Source organism: Suricata suricatta, chromosome 14 (assembly GCF_006229205.1).
Source record: "Suricata suricatta isolate VVHF042 chromosome 14, meerkat_22Aug2017_6uvM2_HiC, whole genome shotgun sequence".
NCBI classification, from domain to species: domain Eukaryota; kingdom Metazoa; phylum Chordata; class Mammalia; order Carnivora; family Herpestidae; genus Suricata; species Suricata suricatta.
Genome location: NC_043713.1, coordinates 35012992 through 35036244, shown reverse-complemented (window position 1 = coordinate 35036244; position 23253 = coordinate 35012992). Strand labels below are relative to the sequence as shown.

General features: G+C 39.1%; 1 protein-coding gene across 3 annotated transcripts in view; it reads right to left on the bottom strand.

Annotated features, from left to right (window-relative positions):
* The window catches only part of TPGS2 (tubulin polyglutamylase complex subunit 2), a 68926-nt gene that overhangs the window by 43782 nt on the left and 1891 nt on the right, over positions 1-23253 (bottom strand). For all 3 annotated transcript variants that reach the window (XR_003902379.1, XM_029921485.1, XM_029921486.1), the window contains exon 2: positions 7105-7184. Coding sequence is in view for 2 of the 3 variants with exons in the window: in XM_029921485.1 (XP_029777345.1) it covers positions 7105-7184 (80 nt within the window). In the remaining variant the exon portion in view is untranslated. The remainder of the gene's footprint in view (positions 1-7104; positions 7185-23253) is intronic.

Sequence of the window (23253 nt, the reverse complement as noted above, 5' to 3'; positions counted from 1 at the left end):
CTTTTTAGGGTTATGAATCCCTTTCAGAATGGGAAGAAATAGCTCTGCAGAAAAGGTACACATTAGTAAATTTGACATACATTTCAAGAAGTCCCACCTCCCATTTATGGACTCTTAGGGGGCGTCCCTAGACCATACTACTCATTATTCACCCTCTACCCACCCACACAACCAGAAGTATAGTAAAGTGATTATTTCTAGGTGGTGAAGTCCTAAAGGACTTTTCATCTTTTTATCCTTTTTTGTATTTTCCAGATTTTCTAGAGTGATCATATTTTGTCCAGCACAGCCAGAAAAAAAAGTGTTAGGTAAAACCTGAGTTTTAAAAACAAAAGCACAAACTCAAAACTCTTCCACTGTCTGTGTCCATACATTAGCTTTTAAGCATCCAACAGACTCCAGAAAGCTCAGCCATGGAACTGCACAGGTGAATTTCTATGTTACTGATCCTAATACTGTTTGTACTTTAAATATGGCATATTTTACTGAAAATAAGTCTAGGGTATTTCAAGTAAAGCACTCAATGGAGAATTCCAAATCATTGTATCTTATTATTCCAGGTCCTTTCGCAGAAATTGCCCCAACTGAATATGTCTGAAAAAATGTTCCAGTGACTGTCTCTGTCAGCTAAAAATCTCTTTCTCTCATGCTTACCCTTTATGTCTTTCAGATATCTGATGGCGATTTGTGCAGCTCTATAACTGCATTCTCCTTAATGTCGGTCTAAGCTGAAGGGAACCCAATAAAGATGCATTGTCCAGGGGGGCAGACTAAATCTAAATGAGATTAGATAGATGTAGACTCCAGCCCTAAAAAAGCAGCTGTGGAAGGCATCCTCCCAATGAACAAAGTACAGCATAAGTTATACTAGGACAAATGAATAAAGTCATTTTAGACAGTTCTGAAGAATATCTGGTATAAGACACAAGGAAGAAATTACTTCATTAAATAAGTGACATAATATGACACAACCTTAATGGTGTTCTACCCAGGACAAGGCATTCCTGCCTTCTCTTCCTTCCATGCAGGTCAATGAACTCAAGCTTCTAAGCAAGGGATCTCCTTCTCTTTGGCAGAGAGAAAAACACCAGGATTTCACCCACAAAAAAGCACTCTGAAGCACTCCCTAAAGGACTGACTTAGGCCTATAAAGGATGAGAGGGCTGTAACAATGTCAACAAGGCCAGGCTGGCCAGGTGCACCAGAAGCAGGCTCTGCCCGATCAGCCAGCAAGAGTTCAGCAGACATACACTGTTCTAAATTTCTTTTTCTATTGTCAACTGTGAGTGGAAATGGGGGTGAGTGAGCCCATGAGAAATGGGGGCTAAGTGAGCCCATTAGAAGCTGGGAGTGCTGGCTGAGTAGAGGTCCTGGAGAGAGACTTTAACTATCAGTTACTGAGCTGCTAAAGAAGGTGCTGCCGACTCAATCCACAGGGGGTGAGCCCTACGGGAAGGGACTGAACACGCACACACGTGGGATGCTTTGCTGCCCAGGGGAAAGCTGCCACAGTGCTGCTCCCCATTACGAGGGCAGTCTCCCAGAGAAGACAGGGTCATGCTTAGATAAGGCAGGTAACTAAATTCAAATTCAGGCTCTGCCCCTTGGTAGCTCTGTGAGCCAGGACAAACTCTTTAACCTCCGCAGATCTCACTTTCTTCATCTATAACATCATGAAAATATCAGTATCTACCTTGCAGGGTTATTATGAGGATTAACTAAAATATATTATACAATAAGTGGCACTTATTAAATGGTAGGTTAATTGCCCCCCCCAGTCAAATCCATTTGCTATTTCTCAGACACTGTGACTTTTCCAAAGCAGAAATCTGAACTTACCAGTTCCCTACTTAAAACATTCCAATGGCTCTCCTTTGCTCTCTTAATAAAGAGCAAACTCCTTTGAATGGAAAGACCAAAGTGTTAGTATAGAGGTAGGAAAAAAAGAAAGCAGTAAAAATGGATATTGCTATAAAAAAATCGGTCAAGAAACTCACAAAAAAGGATATAAAATATAATAACCTATATTGGAAATGTAGAGAGGAGAAAAGAATGGGTTCAAACTTGAACGATCATCAACCTAAAACAGATTGCTATAGGCTGAAGAGGTTATATACCAACCCAATGGTAATCACCGATTAAAAAAAAAAAAAAGCCACTGATAAATCTGCTAAGAATAAAGACAAAGAAATCCAAATATAAAGAAAATCATTAAAGAAAATCAGCAAACCATGAAAGAAAGACAAGAAAGGATAAGAGAAAATCTTCAGAAACAAACACACAAGTAAGAAAATGACAATAAATACTTATCAATTACTTTGAAATGTAAATGGACTAAACACTCCAATCAAAAAGACACAGGGTGGTAGAATGGATAAAAAATGAAGATCCTTCTATATGCTGTCTACAAGAGACTCATTTTAGACCTAAAGACACTTGCAGATTGAAAGTGAGGAGATGAAGAAATAGCTATCATGCAGTGGATGTCAGAAGGTAGGCAGAGTAGCAATACTTACATCAGACAAAATACACTTTAAAACAAAGACTGTAACAAGAGACAAAGAAGGACACTATATAATAATAAAGAAGACAATCCAACAAGAAGATATAACAGCTGTAAATATTTATGCACCCAACACGGGAACAACCAAATATATAAAACAGCTAATTACAAACATAAATGAACTAATCAATAATAATATAATAGTAGTAGCAGACTTTAACATCCCACTTACCTCAATGCAGATCATCTAAACATAAAATCAACAAGGAAACAATGACTTTGAATGACACACTAGAATAGATGGACTTAACAGATACAGTCAGAACAATCTGTCCTAAGACAACAGAATACTCATTCTTTTCAAGAGCACATGGATCATTCTCCAGAATAGATCACAATAATCCAGAAAACAAACCTCAACCAATTGAAGAAGATGGAAATCATACCATGCATATTTTCTGACCACAATGCTATGAAACTAGAAGTTGACCACAAGAAAAAAATCTGGAGAGACCACAAATACATAAAGTATAAAAGACATGCTACTGAACAATAAATTGGTCAGCCAGGAAATGAAAGAAGAAATAAAAGTACATAGAAACAAATGAAAATGAAAACACAATGATCCAAAACCTCTGGATGCAGCAAACATGGTTCTATGAGGGAAATTCATAGCAATACAGACCTACCTCAAGAAGCAAGAAAACGCCCAAATAAACACTCTAACCTTATATTTAAAGAGGCTAGAAAAAGAAAAATGGAAGGAAATAATAAAACTAGTGCAGAAATAAATGAATAGAAGGTAAACAAACAAAAAAAAAAAACAATAAAACAGACCAAAGAAACCAGGAGCTATTTCTTTGGAGAAAAATCAACAAAATTTACAAAACCTCTACTCAGGCACATCAGGGAAAAAATAAAAAGAGAAAGGACTCAAATCACAAATGAGAGAGGAGAAATAACAACCAATCCCACAGAAATACAATCATAAGAGAATATAATAAAAAACCATGAACTGACAAATTGGATGACCTAAAAGAAATGGATAAATTTCTAGAAGCATATAAACTACCAACACTGAAACAGGAATAGAAAATTTAAACAGAATAACAAAAAAATTGAATCAGTAATCACAAAACTTTCCAATAATCAAAAGTCCAGGACCCGAGGGCTTCACAAGTGAATTCTACAAAAGATTTTTTAAAGAGTTAATACCTATTCCAAAAAAACAGAAAAGAAAGGAAAACTTCCAAATTCATTCCATGAGGCCAGCATTACTGTGACATCAACACAGACAAAGACACCACTGAAAAAGAGAACTACAGGCCAATAACCGTGATTAACATAGATACAAAAATCCTCAATAAGGTAGTAACAAAGCAATCCAGCAATACATTAAAAAAAAAAAAGCATTCACCATGATCAACTGGGATTTATTCCTGGATTGCAAGGGTAGTTCAATATTTGCAAATCAATCAAGCTGATACATTATATCATTAAGAGAAAAGATAAGAACCAAACGATCATTTTGAAAGACATAGAAGAAGTATTTAACAAAGTCAAACATCCATTTACGATAAAAACCCTCAACAAAGTAGGTTTAGAGGGAATATACCTCAACATAATAAGGGCCATAATTGAAAACTCCATAGCTAACATCATCCTTAATGGGGAAAAGGAGTTTTCCTCTAAAGTCAGGAACAAGACAAGGATGTCTGCTCTCACCACTTTTATTCTACATAGTACTGAAGTCCTAGCCACAGTAATCTGACAACAAAAAGAAATATAAGGGACCCAAATTGGTAAAGAAGAAGTAAAACTTTCACTATTTGCTGATAGCCTGATATTCCATACAGAGAAGCCAAGACTACAGCAAAAAAACTTACAGAACTGATAATTCAGTAAAGTCACAGGATACAAAACCAATGCATAGAATTCTCTTGCATTTCTATACACTAATAATGAAGCAGCAGAAAGAGAAATTAAAAAGAAAAATCCCACTTCCAGCTGCATTCAAAATAATTAGATACCTAAGGACAAACCTAACTAGAGGTGAAGTATCTATAGTCTGAAAACTAAAAAACACTAATAAAAGAAATTGAAGATAACACAAAGAAACAGAAAGACAGTCCATGCTCGTGAATAGGAAGAACAAATATTGTTAAAATGTCTATACTACTTGAAGTAATCTACAGAGTTAATGCAATCATCAAAATACCAAGAGCATTTTACATAGAACTAGAACAAACAAACTAGAACAAATCTAAAATTTGTAGAGAACTACAAAAGACCCTGAATAGTTAAAGCAGTCTTAAAATAGAGTGAAGGTGGAGGCATCAAAATTCTGGTCTTCAAATTATTACAAAGCTGTAATAATAAAAACAGTATGATATGAGCACAAAAATAGGCACATATATCAACAGAACAGAAAACCCAGAAATAAACTCGTAACTATATGGTCAATAAATCTTCAACAAAGCAGGAAAGAATATCCAATGCAAAAAAGACAGTCTTTTCAACAAACGGTTCTGGAAAAACTGGTTGGTAATGTGTGAAAGAAAAAAGCTGGACCACTTGCTTATACTATACGTAAAAATAAATTCAAAATGGATTAAAAACCTAAGTGTGAGATGTGAAACCATAAAATTCCCAGAAAAGAACACAGAAAGTAATTTCTTTGACATCAGTTACAGCAACTTTTTTCTAGATCCGTCTCTTGAAGCAAGGGAAATAAAAGCAAAAATAATCCACTGGAACTACATCAAAATAAAAGGCTTCTCGCACAGCAAAGGAAACAATCAACAGAATGGGAGAAAATATTTGCAAATGACATATCTAATAAAGGGTTAATATCCCAAATATATAGAGAACTTAAAAAAATTCAACACCCAAAAAACCAATAATCCAATTTAAAAAATGGATAGAAGACATGAACAGACATGGTCAACAAACACATGAAAAGATACTCAGATCATCACTTATCATCATGAAAGAGCAAATCACTGTAACAACAGTCTCACTCCTCGCTACAATCAAAACACAAGAAACAAGGAGGTGTGGAGGAGGATGTGGAGGAAAAGGAACACTCAGGTACTGCTGGTGGGAATCTACAGCGGTGCAGCCATGGTGGAAAACAGCATGGAGGTTCCTCGAAAAGTGAAAAAGAGAGCTAGCCTATGACCCAGCAATTGTACCACCAGGTATCTACCCAAAAAATACAAACAGGCTAATTGAAAGAGATACTTGCAGCACTACATTATATAGCAGCATTATTTACAGTAGCAATATATGGAAGCAGTCCAAGTCTCCTAGGACTGATGAATGGATAAAGAAGATGCAGCATATAAATACAATGAAACATTGTTCAGCCATTATAAAAGAATGACATCTCATCATATGGAAGGACATGGATGGAGCCAGAGTATCATGCTGCGTGAAATAAGTGAGTCAGAGAAAAACAAATACTGTATGATTTCACTCGTATATGGAATTCAAGAAACAAAACAAAGAAGCAAAGGGAAAAGCAAGAGAAAGAGTCTTAATTATAGAGAACAAACTGATTGCTACCAGAGGGGAGGGAGGCAGGAGAATGGGTTAAATAGGTGATGAGGATTAGAAGTGCACTTGTCACGATGAGCACAGGGTGGAGTGTGGAACTGTTAAATTACTACATTGTACACCTGCAATTAATAGAACACTATATGTTAACTAATTGGAATTAAAATAAAAACTTAAAAAAAAAGAAAGCACAAACACATGATGATTTAAGAAGCCTGCATGTCCTGGTCCCTGCCAACCTCTCTCCTGGCTTTCTTGTGCACGAGCCACAGGAATCCTCTTTATGCTCTTGGAAAATTTAATCCTTCCCATTTCAAGGCCTTCCCCCAGGTTGAAAGCCCCTTCTCAGATCCCATCTGTCTGGTTAACAACTCCACATAACTTCTTTGGGAAAAACCTTTCTTAACCTCAAACTAGGTCAGGCCTCCTGACAATGCTCCCTTTACCTCTCTCTCACTGTGCTCAGTCTGCTCGGTAATTACACTCATAATGACCTACACTATGTCTTACACGGTAACATTAAGAGGGAAGGAACTGTTTTTTGATTACCAGTGAATCCCCAGGAATCAACACCAAGCACAATGCCTGGCCCAGTTTAGGAGCTTAAAACTTCCACTGAACAAATGAATACAAGTTCAGAGGAGGGTTGGGGAAGCAGTAGCTATTAATCTGGTTAGTACTTTCCTGGAACACTTATCCACATTCTGCTCAGCATACTTATTAATATTTAAATTTTCCTTTCCTTGTATACAACTATGAATGTTCCACTGTCTCCAGTATATGTGCTGCCGAAGAGAGCACTGTTCCACTGTCTCCAAATGACAGTGGGGCTCACAGGAGATGCTCCAGGCTGAGGAAATGGTATGGAACTGAAAGGGATGTAAAAAGGCTTGAACCGAAAAGAGAGAAAGGTAAACTCTACCTGGACGGCAGCTGTGGCCTGAGAGAAGAACAGGTTTCCTGCCCTAATTTTTCTTTCTTTAGGGTCATTGGAGTTGACCTCTCTTTGTGGGGATGTAAGGATTCAAAAGAGCAACACTTACTTGTTCCCATGAGGAAATCATATGACGTTCAGCAGGAGGCTTTTCTATGATAGTCACCTCTGTCACACCTGGGGAAGACTCTGGAAGGGAAAAAGAGAGTCTGTAGAGCTGCAATGGGTCCGCTCTTACATATTTCAATACTAGAGGCTGACTAACTGTTGATGAGTACTCTAGGAATATCAGATTCCCCCGAGCAGCATTTATTATCCATGAGTTAAAAACAGGAAGAGGGGTGCCTGTGTGGCTCAGTGGGTTAAGCATCTGACGTGGTTTCAGCTCAGGTCATGATCTCACAGTTTATGGGTTTGAGCCCTGCATTGGGCTCTGGGCTGTCGGCATGGGATTCTCTCTCTCTCTCTCTCTGCTTCTCCTGGGCTCTCTCTTTTCTCTCTCTCTAAAAATAAATTAACAAACTTAAAAACACAAAAAACCAAACAGGAAGAACTGCTCAGTCTTTCAAAGGCACTCTGCCCCACAACCTAGGACGATGGAGTCAACCTGGCAGAAAGGACATCATCAAAACCCCCCCACACTCAGTCGCAGCTCAGTACTTCAGCTGTTAAGCAAAAATGAGAGATTCTACACTCCTCGTGATTTCATACTGAACTTCTCAGTGAGCTAAATTTATGCATTTATGACATGGTCAAAAGGAATAAGGAAAAGCACCCCAATAAACTTTTATAAGATATAAAACTTGTTTGCTAATTAATTTTTCTTCCAAATAAAACTCATCTTCTCTGTGAAATTCAGGATTTAGAAGTTTAAGCTAACATTAAGGAAAATGAATTCTATCCAGAAATACATTGAAAACCAAATAAATCATGTTTCTAAATCTTTAAAGTAGGAAAAGGTCTCCAAATCTCTTTGTGGAGGTTATATTCCAGCATTCATTCCAAGGTCAAAGAAGCCCCCCGAGCTGGAATAGAGCAGATTTTAATACTTCCTCCTACATTCTCCATTTGTCTGTATTTACCCATACTCAGGATCTTTAAGTCCTTAATCTAAGACACAAAATCTTTTATCGGTTAAATTGTGTCCCTCAGAAAAATTAATTTTGAAGTCCTAACCACCAGTACCTCAGATTTTGACTTTATTTGGAAATAAGGTCATTGACTATGTGATCAGTTAAGATGAGGTCCCACTGGAGTAGAGTGGATCCCAAATCCAATATGACTGATGGCCTTATAAAAAGAATGCTTTGTGGAGAGACACACACAGAGGGAAGAGGCCACATGAAGATGGAGAGCCAGAGTGACACATCTCTAATACAAGAACACTGAAGACTGCTGGCAAACCATCAGAAGAGAGAAAGAGGCAAAACAAGTTCTTTCCCTCCAGGTTTAGAATGAGCATGACATTGCCAACTCTTTGGTTTCAAGCTTTTGGCCTCCAGAACTGTGCGAATTTGTTGTTCTAAGCAACCTGATTTGTAGTACTTCCTATGACAGCCCTAGCGAACAAAGCTATACTCTTTTCTCTTTGCCATACTACATAGATTATCCCCAATGCCACCACTGTTTTAGGCCATGGTCGCCGCAAGTGTAGATGCAATCAAAGCCACAAACTCTCTGTGTTCTGATCCGTCCTCAGCATACCACCAAAGGATCTTCTCCACACCTAGGCTTGTTTCTTATCTGATCTATTCAGTTCTCCCTGTGATCTATAGGAAAAGGCCCTTACTCTACTGGTCTGGTCTTATCTCCTTCCACCCTCTAGTCTAAACCCTCTGTTTCAGTTCCCTCACTGCCTCCATCCCGCTGTCCCCCAACCCTCCAAACTAAGTCTGTATTCATCTTTGACTATGCTGTATCCCTTTCCTGTTATACACACCCATGTGTCCATGTGTCTCTCCATACACACAAGTCCTACTCACATTCCAAGGCCACGCTGAAGTTCCACCTTCTCCACGAAACCATTTCGGATGTTTTCCCCCAGTATCCTAACCCATCCATCACATGCAGGATTGGGGCCATGTTTGTTTAAACTTAAATATGTTCTATTTTGAACCATATCTTTGTTATTTACTAGGTGTAAATACTGTAAACAGAGTATATTAAATTAATTTTTAAAATCTCTTAAGAATAAGGCAGACTTCTAAGCCAGTTTAACATATGTGAACCACTCTAGCAAATTAACGCAACTTGAGGAGGGCATCTTAAGAACCTCCTGGATTTGCTAGAGTGGTTCACAGAACTCAGAGAAACATTTTCTTTACTAGATTATTGGTTTATTATAAAAAGATATAACCCAGGAACAGCCATATGGAAGAGATGGTTGGGACAAGGTATACGGGAGGGGTCATGGAGTTTCCATGCCTTCTCCAGGGACACCACTCTCCCCACATCCCCGGGTGTTCACTAGCCTAAAGCTTTCGGGTTTTTACGGAGGCTTCAAGGCATGATTAAATCACTGGCTGTTGCTGCATCCCAAGATTTGAACTTCTTGACAACTTGGAAAAAACCATGATGCATAGAAAGGGCACTAGTGTAATTACAGAATCAGTGAAACACACTGTGATATTCTGACTTATAAGAAATATTATTTGCTCACTCAAATGACAGCTGACCCTTGAACAAAGCAGGATTAGGGCTGCTCACTGCCTAAAGGTCATGAGATGGGACTGAAAATATCAAGGCTCTGAGGATCCACTGGTAACTAGCCCTCATCCTTAAGTACTTTCCAAAAATCACCTCATTAACATAACCTCTTTACCACTTTTAACACTTAGGAAATTCCAGGGGTTTTGGGAGCTGCAAGTCAGGAACTCAGGCACCGGACCAGGACAAAATATACAGGAGACCCTTGAACAACATGGATTTCAACTACATTGCTCCACCTGAACACTTACATTTTTCAATAAATAAATACAGCACTGTAAATATATTTTCTTTTCCTTATGATTTTAACATTTTTTATAGCTTACTTTAAGAATACAGAATACAATACATACAACATACAAAATATGTGTTAACTGGCTGTTTATGTTATCGGTAAGATTTCTGGTCAACTGCAGGATATTAAATTTTGAGGGGAGTTAGTTATGTGCGGATGTTCTACTGCACTGTTGGGAGGGGGCTGTGAGCAGCCCTAATCCTGCTTTGTTCAAGCTGTCATCTGAGAGAGCAAATATATATTTCTTACACATCAGAATATCACAATGCAGTTTACTGATTCTATAATTATGCAAGTGCCCTTTCTATGCATAATAGTTTCCTCCAAGCTGTCACAAAGGTCACATCTTAGGATACAGCAACAGCCCAATAAAGGAGGCTAAGAATTCTGGACTCTGCATATTCTAGTCTTGCTTTATACATTCACCAGCTGTGTGACCTTAGATGAGTCTCCACTTTTCTTACTATTCAGAAAGACAAGGATTATAATAATTCCCTTGATAATGGAAGCAGAAGAAGCAGAAATAATGGTGCTTTGGAAAACTAAAAAATATCACATACACAATTTTTTTCCTGCCTTCTATTCAATGTCCTTTCGAAGATACTGGGAAGCATGGTACTAAGGTGGAAAAACACTGTGAGCTTTATGCTGTTACACCTGAGCTAAGTCCTTGCTATGACTTTGACTGGTTAGGAGGGAAGATGCTGTGTGTCCCTCCAGGGATGGCCCATTTGGTAATGTTCCACCAAAGATAAGACAGTGAATAATAAATGTTATTATTGACATTTTAGAGCAAGGACGCTGAGGGTGAGAGGCTAAGCCACTCTAAGTTGCTAGAATGACTACAAGTATGGGTCTGGTTAAGAGTTTAGTACAAACCTCATTGTGTGCCCCTTGGCAAAGCCCTTTAGCAATTAACCTATGCAAATGCAGATTCTAGCTTTTTAATCAGTCTTAGCAGCCTATTACTGCATCAGTAGTAAAATAGCACAATACAGAATTCTTGTCAACAATCCAACTGGTTGCTAATGATGTCATCTAACTACACCCACGAGGCAGTCTAGTGTGTAGGGTTGCTGGAGGACACATACTTAATATAAGTCATTATAAGTGTCTGACATTGAGCTTTTGATTGCCAACCCATCCATTTCAAATACAACCATCTTAAACAAATTGCCAGCTATATGACACAGCTACTAGCTAAACAACTAGGAACCAGGGTACCCCCACTCATTAAGTTCCCCTTTTAGAAAGCTCCGAGTAATCAGGGTAACTGATGGCTTTGACTGACCTTGCCTTTCCCCTCCCATGCCCAAATTCCCAAACTTAGGTTTTAAATTCACCAATGAGGAGTGATTCTATGAAACCCTAGCCTCCCCACCCTTGGACCCTAATAAAACAGGGCTGTGTGGCCCTCAGGCCAGGCATGTGCCCTCTAGGACTTGTGCATAATAAATCCTTTCTTCAAAGTTCCCGAATGGTTGTTGCTGAGGTGCAGCTTGCAAGCATAGTAAGAGCCACAGGTGACAGTCCCGCCACAACATTAACAATAGCTCCAGTCAGGAAAATGTGGGGGCTCGTCACCGATCCTACCTGCCCAGGTGAGTGCCTTAGGCATTCCTAGCTAAGAGCATCACCATGACTAGGCTGAGAGACAAGAAGCACCCAGTGATTCACAGGGTAACAGGCTGATATGCAGGGGCTACAAGGCTCAAACAGAATTTCTGTGATGCTACTGCAGATGAAGGTCTGAAACTGAATAAAAGAAACTTCATTTAAAATGGAGCCAGGAGGCCAGAAGGGGAGCCTGCAAGGTCTACCACTCTGTCAAGTGCACACTTCAACAGCAAGAGCAGTACACTGCATTCACAAGAATCCTGCTTTACTTCTCGAGTCAGAGGAAGGAAGCATTTCTCCTTGCCCAGCAACAACTCAGCCAATGAGAATCCATCACTACCCTGAACTCCCACGTTCCTTCAATGAACTATCTTCAAAGCAGCCCTCCGACTCCCTCCTTTTTCTCTATAATGCTTCTCGTCTTTGACTTCTACACTTGCCTATTGTTTGCCAGAGCTTGCACGTCTAGAAGTGCAGTTCTCTGCTATTCCCGAAAAAAATCATTTTGCTGGTAAAATAACTGGCTGTTCTACTGTTAGGGCCAACGAGGACATGTGATACTTTAAGCACCTCCAGGATAGGCCAATTGGTCAACATGCTGACATTAGAAACCAGCCTATAATAAATTGTTTAAGATGCACCCAATGTAGGGACTTCATTATTCAATACAAACAGCACTGGCAGGGAGGAGGTGCTGAGGATGGAAGGAGAGAGGGATACAAAATAAATTTTATTTGTATAATGGTCTATTTTCAGGGTGCTAGTAGACATTATCTTTTAACCTTTCAACGATCTTGTAAAGCAGGTATTATTACTCTCGTTTTATTTAAATGGCTATTTTTTTTTTTTTGAAAGAGTGAGCGAGCGAGCAAGGGAGGTGCAGAGAGGAGGAGAGATCCCAAGTAGACAGCGCAGAGCCCGATGTGGGTCTTGAGCCCACAAACCATGAGATCATGACCTGAGCCAAAACCAAGAGTTGGACGTTTAACTGACTTGAGCCACCCAGGTGACCCTACTTTTTTTTTTTTTTAGATAAGGTAACAGGATGAGACATTAAATAATTTCATAAAATTAAATCTCTAACCACAACTGCAACATGAAACCTACTGCTTTTTCTTTTTTTTTTAATTTTTTAATGTTTTTTAATTTATTTTTGAGACAGAGACAGAGCATGAGTGGGGAGGGGCAGAGAGAGAGGGAGACACAGAATCGGAATCAGACTTCGGGCTCTGAGCTAGCTGTCAGCACAGAGCCGGACATGGGGCTTGAACCCACGAACGTGAGATCATGACCTGGGCCAAAGTCGGAGGCTTAACCGACTGCGCCACCCAGCACCATGATTTTTCTACCACATTGTCTTAGTAACTAATTCTGACACGGGATGGGAGGGAATTTTCCCCAAACCACTACACAATTCTCAGACATCAGTTGGGTTTTCTACAATTCAACTCAACTCTGACATCATCTACCCAGAGACAGGATCCACCAGCTAAGGGCTCAGTCCCACTAAACTGTCGTCCGTTTCAGATGCCAATTCCAAAGCCAAGTTGTTAAGTGTGCTTCTGACTGACTATAAGAGGTTCCCCCTTACTGAACCTCTTCTTTGGTTCAATTAGTTTGCTAGACTGACTCACAGAACTTAAACCTACTTTCTTAACAGATTACAAAGGATGTTAGAAACCAATAGTCAGATGAAGAAATGCATAAGGCAAGGTCCCACACAAAGAAGCATCTGTCCTCATGCATCTGGGGCCCAGCACAGTGGCAGGTGGGAGCCTTCTGGTTCATGAGGCTGGAAGCTCCGCGAGCCTGCTCCTTTCGGATTTTTATGGAGGCTTCATTACATAGGCATGACTGAGCCGGTCACTGACCGCTAGCAGTTCATTCAATCCCTAGCCCCTCACCCTTCCCTGGAAATCAGGGACTAGAACCAAAAGTTCCAACCCTCTAATCATAGTTGATTGCCCAGGCCACCAGCTCCCGTCCTTAGGTTACCCAGGGCCTTTCCAGAAGGTACATTAACATAAATTTTCTCCTCACTTGGGAAATTCCAAAGGTCTTAGAAAGTCTGCCAGAACCAGGTAGGCCAAAAATGTATTTATTACAAATCACAATATCACAGATAATTGAAAGCATTATGAGGATGTTTACAAAGCAATAGCAATAACAAGCTGTCATTGGTCTATTAAGATGTCACAGGGATTACGTACTATCTGACTAGGCATAGCCATCCCCACTCTCTGGCCTTTGTGATCAGTGGCAAACATTTGTGAGCAGCCTGGCTACAATAGCTGGTATGGCAGAGTCGGAAATATTAAATAAACAGCATACATACGAAACCCAGGTCCTCAGACCCAGCAGTCCACTCCAGGTAACTGTGCGATATGCCACAGATGAAAACTCTCTGTGGTAGCTTAGTCGCAAGCCAGGTGTTATCAATTCCTTCCTTCCCTGCCCGCCCATACCAGGTGAAGTCTATTTCTTCACCTTCTTGAATTTGGGGTTGGCCTGTGGTGGCTTTGAGCAATCAAATGCAGCAAAGAGATGCTGTGCCAGTTTGGAGTTGGATAGGACTGGCAGTTTTCCTCTTCCTCTCTATGTGAGTGATCACACACTGAGTCCAAGCTACTCTTCTGAAGCGAGAATGCTGAGAGGCACTGAGAAGCCAGAAATGAGTGCAAAAGCCATCCTGAACTTCCAGCCTGGCTGAGCTTTCAAATAATTCCAGTCCCAGCTGCCGTCTAATTGCAACCTCTTGCGAACCCCCAAATGAGAACCATCTCAGCTGAGCCCAGTCAACTGGGAGAAACAGTAAATTGCTACTCCAAGCCACCATGTTTTGGGGGTGGTTTGCCACCCAGAAAGAGATAACTGGGACATATACCCTAACAGAAAACAAACCTCTGAGCCAAAAATCCCTAATGTATTTAATGAGGACCTGAGATATGAGAAACTCTCTCCTACAGCTTGGAAGGAGAAGCAGAAGGCAAATGGGAGGCTGGATTTTCTCACAAGCAGAGCTGCAAAGGTGTTCGGGTAGCATGGCTTGGGGGCTGGAGGAGCAACAGGACGGCAAGGGCACCTGGCAAGCGTGCGGCTTCCTTAGCACACTAGCGTTCGGTACTGCCCTGTTAGCATCCACTTGCTGCAGGATGGTTCTCACCTGGAGTCTGCTCCTTTTAGTTCTCCCAGGGACTCTGAGGGCTAATGTGCCTTCCTCAATCCATTGCTGCCTTACTACCCACAGGGTTTTTCTAGCCTTAAACTAGCTAGAGTGTATTCCATGGTCTGTGACCAAGAACTCTGACACACACACTGTGCATTTGTGGGTTCAAAGGTGACTTCTCAGGAGAGGCAAAGGTATACAGGTCAGAGAAAGTGGTCTTTTACATGACTTGAAAACAGTGGCCACAGAGCTGAAATAGGAGAGATTCTGGAATCTAAGATGTGACGATAAAGGTCTTTTATTTTTTTGACATTAAAGGTCTTTAAAGCCAGAGGAGAAAAAATAATGAAGAAATCTCTGTGACTAGATAGGAATATTCAAAGAGAATAATTGAAGAATGTTAATCTATTATGCTAATCAAAGAATAAGGTAAGGACATACTTGAAACCACAGCTTGAAGGCAGGGTGTGTGGAGGGATGGGAAATGGGGTGGTGTGAACCACACAGAAAAAAATTAACAGCTGACGTGAGGTAAATATCTTTAGAAGGATCGGCTTGTTGGGTTCAACTTTTGCTGTTCCTGGGAGTTTGCCCTTTGGATATGTTCAATATTGACAAGGCTATTTTGCCCACCTTTGTCTAGTCTACTAAACATCACTATCTTTCAAAGAGTCTAAAATTTCACTAGCTATGGCAGATTGTTTTGTGTTACCAGTCCAAACAAAATTTGAGTCTTAAGCAGGCTTCCCTGGGCAGAAACACATCTACTGTTGCATTTCACTGCTTAAGGAAGAAATGTATTGTGTGACCCTTGACATGAAGGAAAATTTCAGAAACTTGTGCATGGACTCCTCTAGAGTTTACCTGATAGGTATTTACACCTCGTTGATCACTAATAAACTATAGTAGGACTCCTGTCTCTGAGTTCTTCTGGAGAATCACTGAATGTGTTGATGGTTGTGGGACACCAGAAACATGTCTCCCTCTCTTCATTAAAAAAAAGAGAAAAATTAATGTTTATTTATATTTGAGAGAGAGAGAGAGAGAGAGAGAGAGAGAGAGAGAGAGAGAGAGCGCGTGCACGAGCAAGCGCGCGCTTGAGTGGGGCAGGGGCAGAGAGAGAAGAGACACAGAATCTGAAGCAGGCTTCAGGCTCCAAGCTGTCAGCACAGAGCCCAACACAGGGCTCAAACCCACAAGTAGTGAGATCATTCATAACCTGAGCCGAACTCGGATGTCCAACTGACTGAGCCACCAAGGTGCCTCTCCCTCCCTTCATTTTTAACATTTACGAATAAGTTTGTTTTAGGCATATTTTTGGAAACAGCAAATAGTTGGGTTGTGTGAACCAGGTGTAAAATCTTTTTCTATTACTAGGTGACTTTGGCTCATTAATATTTTTTGTTGTGGTCTCAACTTTAAATTATTTTGTGTGTATATTACACTTTCTTTAAAATTTAAAAATAAAATTTCTTTAAAATTTAAAATAAAAATAGCTATTCTTTAAAATATTTGGGGGAATGTATTGTTTTCTCTTGCTGCATGATCAATTACAACTAGCACCTTCAAACAATACCAATTTTAGGCCATATTCTGGGGCTCAGAAGCATGGCACAGCGGGAATGGATTTTCTGCTGAGGTTGAAATCGCTGATCTACAGTTCTACCCTTATGCCAGGTGCGTTGACTGCTCCAGTGTAAGCTATTAGGTTCTCGTGTGGAACTCTAGGGCATCTTTCAAGCTCATTCCTGTTATTGGCCTAATTCAGTTCCTTGTGGTTGTAGGACTGAAGTCTCTATCCCTTGCTGCTGTCAGCTGGGGTCACTTTCAGTCTCCAGAGGCATCTTGTATTATGCCTCTGGAAATGCCTCAGCATGCCTATAAATGCCTTATCATGCATTTTTATCAGTTTTCAAGACAGCAACAGCATGACAAATCTTTTGCATGCTTCAAATCTCTTTGCCTTCCCCTTTTAGGAGCTTGTTTTAAAGGGCGTATGTGATTAGATTAGGCTCAAGTGGATAATCACCTGTTTGCATCTAAGTGGTGTGATACATCATCACTTTCACAGTTCTGGGGATTAGGGGAGGAAATCCTTAAGGGCTGTCTAGCTCACCCTTTTAAAATGTATAATTCAGTGGTTTTTAGTAATATTCACAGAATTGTGCATCCTTGCCCCCAAAAAGTAACTCTGTACCTTTTAGCAGTCACTCCCTGTTCCTCATTCTCCTCAAGCAACCACTAATCTAATTTCAGAGTTCATAGATTTGCCTATTCTAGACATTGAATAGAATCCTAAAAATAGAATCACACATTTGGCCTTTGCCTATAGCTCCTATCATTTAGTTTTCAAGGTTCATCCATACTGTAGTATGTATCCATATTTCACTTTTGTGGCTAAATAATTTTCTGTATGGATATACCACATTTTGTATATTCTTCAGTATTCCATTCTTCAGTTGATTAACATTTGGATTGTTTACTCTTTGGGCTATGAATAATGCTGCTTAGAACATTTTTATACAAGTTTTTGAGTGTAAATGTTTTCATTTCTCTCAAGTATATACCTAGACATGGAATTGCTGGGCCATGTGATAACTCTATGTTTAACTTTTTGAGGAAGTGCCAAACTGTTTTTCAAAGCAGCAATGCATATGGATTCCAATTTTTCCATAACCTTATTAACACTTATGTTGCTCCTTTTGATTATGGTCATCCTAATGGGTGTTAGGTGGTATGCTACTGTGGTTTTGATTTCCATTTCCCTGATGACAAATGATGACAATAATCTTATATGTGCTTATTGGCCATTTGTGTATCTTCTCCAGACAAGTGTCCATTCAGATCCTTTTAGTTTATCTGACACTCATTGTTGAGTTCTAAGAGTTCTTTATAGAGTCTATCTAGTAAGTCCCTTTTCATATATGTGATTTGTAAATAGTCTCTTCTATGAGTTTTCTTTTAATCTTTTTAATGATGTCCTGAAAAGCACAGTTTTAATTCTGATAAAGTCCAATTTATTTTTTAAAGTTTATTTATTTTGAGAAAAAGAGAGCATGAGAGCACTGTGTGTGTGGGGTGGGGGGTGAGGCAGAGAGGGAGAGAGAGAATCTGAAGCAGGCTTTGCATGATCAGCACAGAGCCTGATGTGGGGCTCAAAACCATGAACTGTTGAGATCATAGTCTGAGTTGGAATAACAGTCACATGCTTAACTCACTGTGCCACCCAGGTACCCCTATTTTATTTTGCTACTTGAGCTTTTAGTGTCATATCTAAGAATCTATGAGCTAATCCAAGGCTATTAAAAAAAAAATTCAACATCTATGTTTTCCTCTAAGAGTATTATAATTTTAGCAATTACGTTTAGGTCTAATATCCACCCAGTTAATTTTTGTACATGAATTGAGACAGGGTTCCAGCTTCATTCTTTTGCATGTGGCTATCAGTGGGATTAGAGTATCATCCCTGTAGAGAGAGGGATATTTCTATATTCCAAGCTGTTCAAGGTTTACCGTTAGGCACTTTCTAAACATAATTACCTCTAAGAGCCATGCAGTCCTCTCATAGGATCTCTCACAATATGGCAGCCAGGAGAAACTCTGTTGGATTTCAGGATCTTTTTTTAAAAAGGTCACCCAATGAGATTAGATTAGGCCAACCTAGGACAATCTCTTGATTAAGTCAAATTTAGTTGTTTAGGTACCTTACTTACATATGCAAAACTTTGCCTTTGTCATATATTGTAAAGTAAGCAAAGGAATGACATCTGTCATCTTCATAGCTTCTGCCTATCCTCAAGTAAGACTGTACAGGGGAAGGGGCATCAGGGATCAGGTTTGAATTTTGCCTACCAGTTACCTTCATACTTACACCATTTTAAAGTTTGTTTATTTAGAGAAATAGAGTATAGGCAGGGGAGGGATAATGGGGGAGGGGGAGAGAATCATAAGCAGGCTCTGCATGGACAGCATGGAGCCCAATGTGAAGCTCAAACCCACATATGTGAAATCCTCACCTGAGCTGAAACTGACTGAGCCACCCAGGCGCCCCTGTACTTATATCACTTTAAATGCTCTTTTAGTTTGTCATAATCATCACTGGTACCTTAATCTTTCACTCTCATACCACCTTTGTTTTATATGTATTTATGTATGAGTGTGAAAATGTTTCTTACCATCAGTTATTTTGCTCAGGTTTCCCTAATCTATGTTTATTTCATGAAACTCATCCCCTAGTAAATTCCTCTGAAAGGGCACATGGGTGCAGAATTACCAAATTCTTTTATCTGAAAGATAGTTTGGTTAGTTATAAAATCCTTAGTTCACAACTTCTTTCATTGAATTTTCTAAAAATACTGTTTTATTCTTGCCTTGCTTTGTATGCTACTTTTTGGAGTCTAATTCTTTTGATTTTGTAAGTTATTTGTTCTTTTATGCTTTGAGGCCTTGAGGATTTCATCTTTATCTCTGATCTTACTTTTATTAGGGTATGTCTGACAGTTGAGAGTTCTTGGTTAATTTTTTCCAGGCATTCAGGAAACCCTTTCAGAATCAGACCAGTTCCTATTTTTGGAAAGTTCTTTTATATATAGTTTTAAATATTATTTGTTCCACTATTTTTTTGCTCTTCACAGACTCTAATATTAATAGCATTCCTTATTTGCTGATTTTCCATTTCTCCTTTCTTCTTGACCCTTTTATGTTTTATGTGACTTTCTTGGTTGTTTTACTATTTTTATTTTTCTTCAATGCTCCAGATTAAATTCATTTCAATCTAGTCTCCTTATGATACCTTATAATTTACCCTTTATTTAGAATTTTGTTTCCTTCAAATTATAGTCTGAGTTTATTCAACTCTCTTTTCATTTTCCCTCATTTCACCCCCTTATTTCTGTTCTTAGTTTTTGAGTGTCTGATTCTGGGTAGTTTTTCATATCCTCAGATCTTGTTTATGTTTTTTTAATTCTGTTTGGGGTTTAGACTTGTAGTTTTCTTCTGCTTCATAGTTGTTTTTCAGGAAAAAGTATCCTTGGTTGAAAGAGAACAGAAAACCCAGAAATAAATGCAAACATACATGGTCAATTAATCTTTGACAAAGGAGGAATGAATATACAATGAAAAAAAAGACCATTTCTTCAACAAATGGTGTTGGGAAAACTGGACAGCAACATTCAAAAGAATGAAACCGGACCACTTTCTTTAACCACGAAAGAATAAACTTAAAATGGATTAAAGATCTAAATGTGAGACCCATGGGCGCCTGCGTGGCTCAGTTTGTTAGGTATCCAACTTTGGCTCAGGTCAGGATCTCATGGTTCGTGGGTTTGAGCCCCACATCAGACTCTGCGCTGAGAGCTTGGAGCCTGGAGCCTGCTTCAGATTCTGTGTCTCCCTCTCTCTCTGCCCTTCTCCTGCATGTACTCTCTCTCTCGAAAATAAAAAATAAACATTAAAAAAAATGTGAGACCTGAAACTATAAAAATCTTGAAGAAAGCACAGGCTGTAATCTCTCTAACAAATGCCATAGCATTTTTATAGAAATGTCTCCTAAGGTAAGGGAAATAAAAACAAAAGCAAACTACTGGGACTACATCAAAATAAAAAGTTTCTGCACAGTGAAGGAATCAATCAATAAAGCTAAAAGGCAACCTACAGAATAGAAGAAGATATTTGCAAATGACACTGGATAAAGGATTAATAAACAAAATGTATAAATAACTGATAAAACTCAATACTCAAAAAACAAATAATTCAGTCATGGGCAGAAGACATGAACAGAGCTTTCCCTAAAGAAGACATACAAATGAACGAGGCACCTGGGTTGCTCAGTCGGTTAAGTGGCTGACTTCAGCTCAGGTCATGACCTTGTGGTTCACAGGTTTGAACCCCACATCAGGGCTCTATGCTGACAGCTCAGAGCCTGGAGCCTGCTTTGTGCATTCTATCTCCCTTTCTCTCTGCCCCTCCCCTGCTAGTATTCCATCTCTCAAAAATAAACAAACCATTAAAAAAAAAAAAAGATACAAATGGCCGACACATGAAAAGATGCTCATTACTTATCACCAGGGAAATGCAAAATCACCTTGCAACTGTCAGAATGGCGAAAATCAACAACAAAGGAATAAGTTGTAGGCGAGGATATGGATAAAAATGAACCCTCCTGCACTGTTTGGGGGAATGTAATCTGGTACAGACGGTTTGATAAACAGTGTGTTCCTCAAAAAATTAAAAATAGAACTATCCTGCAATCCAGTAATCACACTACTGGGTATTTACCCAAAGAATACAAAAATGCTAATTCAAAGGGATGCATGTACCCCCATGTTTATTCAGCCTTATTTATAATAGTCAAGACATGGAAGCAGCCCAGTGAGTGTCCATCCATTGATGAATGGATAAAGATGACATGATATATATATTATACACAGATAGCTAGATATGATATATACATGTCTTAAATATAAAGCATCTAATGGAATATTATTCAGACATAAAAAATGAAATGTCATTTGCACAACATGGATAGAACAAAGTAAGTTTGTCAGAGAAAGACGAATGCTATATGATTTCACTCATATGTGGAATTTAAGAAACAAACAAGCAAAAGGCAGGGCGGGGGAAAGAGGCAAACCAAGTTTCTTAACTGTAGAGAAATAACTGATGGATACCAGGTGGGGGTGAAAAGGGAACTGGGGGAAACTGGGATAGGGACTAAAGAGTACACATATCATGATGAAAATAAAAAAATTAAAAAATGATAGAACAAAGCATTACCAAAAAAAGCAAAGTTTAGGATGGACCAAAAAAAAACCAAAGTTTAGGATGGAGAAATATAGGTTCTATAGGATAAACCTTGAATAACACAGAGGTTAGAGGTGCTAACCCCCCCATCCATGAAGTTGAAAAATCTGTGTATAACTTTTGAACTCTAAAAACTTAACTAATGGCCTACCGTGGGAAACCTTACCGATAACATAAACAGTCAATTAACACATATTTTGTACTTGTATTATACACTCTGTTCTTACGGTAAACAAAAAAGAAAAAGTTAAGAAAATCATAAGAGAAAATGCATTTAAATTACTGTACTATAAAAAATCCAGGTATAAATGAACCACGCAGTTCAAATCTGTGTTGTTCAAAGGTCAACGTAATTGATCTTGTTGCATCTCATGTAGATCGTTTTTCACACTGTATGCATAATCATCCGTTATCAAATGTAGCATTTCCCTTCTTGTTCCACTGAGTAGGAAAACACTTTATCATCATAAAAAAATTTTTTTTCCTCAGTTGATTGTTCAGCAGTTCATTTCCTGATTTCAGCATTAATTCTCTATGGGTTCTACTTTACTTTGTTCATCCTGTGAAACCGTGATGTTTCATAAGACGTTTACTTTAATCCCACCCTTTATGGGGGAGTGATGTGAGCTTTCCTTTTTTTTTTTTTTTTTTGGTCCTTTTCTCATCAATTGTCAAAAGACTCTTCCATTTTGCACATATTCTCCTCTAGAATATATGCATTTGAAATACCGTTCCTTTAAACTGTATGGCTGACCCTTTAGACAGCGCCTACTTTGAAGTCACTTTACTGCACCTGCTCTGATCTACCAGTCGTCATTACTGTTGTACTTTCAGAGTGGGGCGGTTTTCATCTTTCTGTTGCTCCAACTGGTCTCTTTGCTGACATCATTTCTGGGTCTGCCTTTGCTTGCCACAGAGCCTTCTAAGCAATGAGTGACTGGGGCTGGAACAGTGCTGGGATTTGTTGTTGTTGTTTTATATTTTTACTCAGTTATTTTGCATTTTAGGCATTCTCTGTCTTTAAATAATGTTGGGGTTGTAACCAGATAGAATTGCCATAGTTTACAGAGTTATTTCACACAATATTTAGGGAGGAGATTTTGGTATACTAGTTTGCGTATTTCGCCACCCACGAAGGATGTCAGCCAGCTTGTTTTTTTAAAATCCTCCTAGGGACGAATGGGTGGCTCAGTCGGTTAAGCGTCCGGCTTCCGCTCAGGTCATGATCTCAAGGTTCGTGGGTTCGAGCCCCGCGTCGGGCTCTGTGCCGACAGCTAGCTCAGAGCCCAGAGGCTGCTTCGGATTCTGTGTCTCCCTCTCTCTCTCTGACCCTCCCTTGCTCACACTGTCTGTCTCTGTCTCTCAAAAATAAATAAATAAAAAACATTAAAAAAATTTTTTTAATCCTCTTAATATATTTTTAAAACAAAAGCCACGTGTGAAAAAATAAAAATATACTTGATATTTGACTTGTGATTATTAACTGGAAGTATGAGGTTTTGATTAAATTAATAAATAGAATTAGAATGTTTTTTGAGACCAGCTTCACTATAAATTTAATTACTGGAGTAGTTTAATTCCTTAGGTAGGTTTTGCCTTGTGTTACCAGTTTGCCAGATATCTGATACGCTTAATAATAGATAGAATATACTAAATGTATAAATGAAATTTAA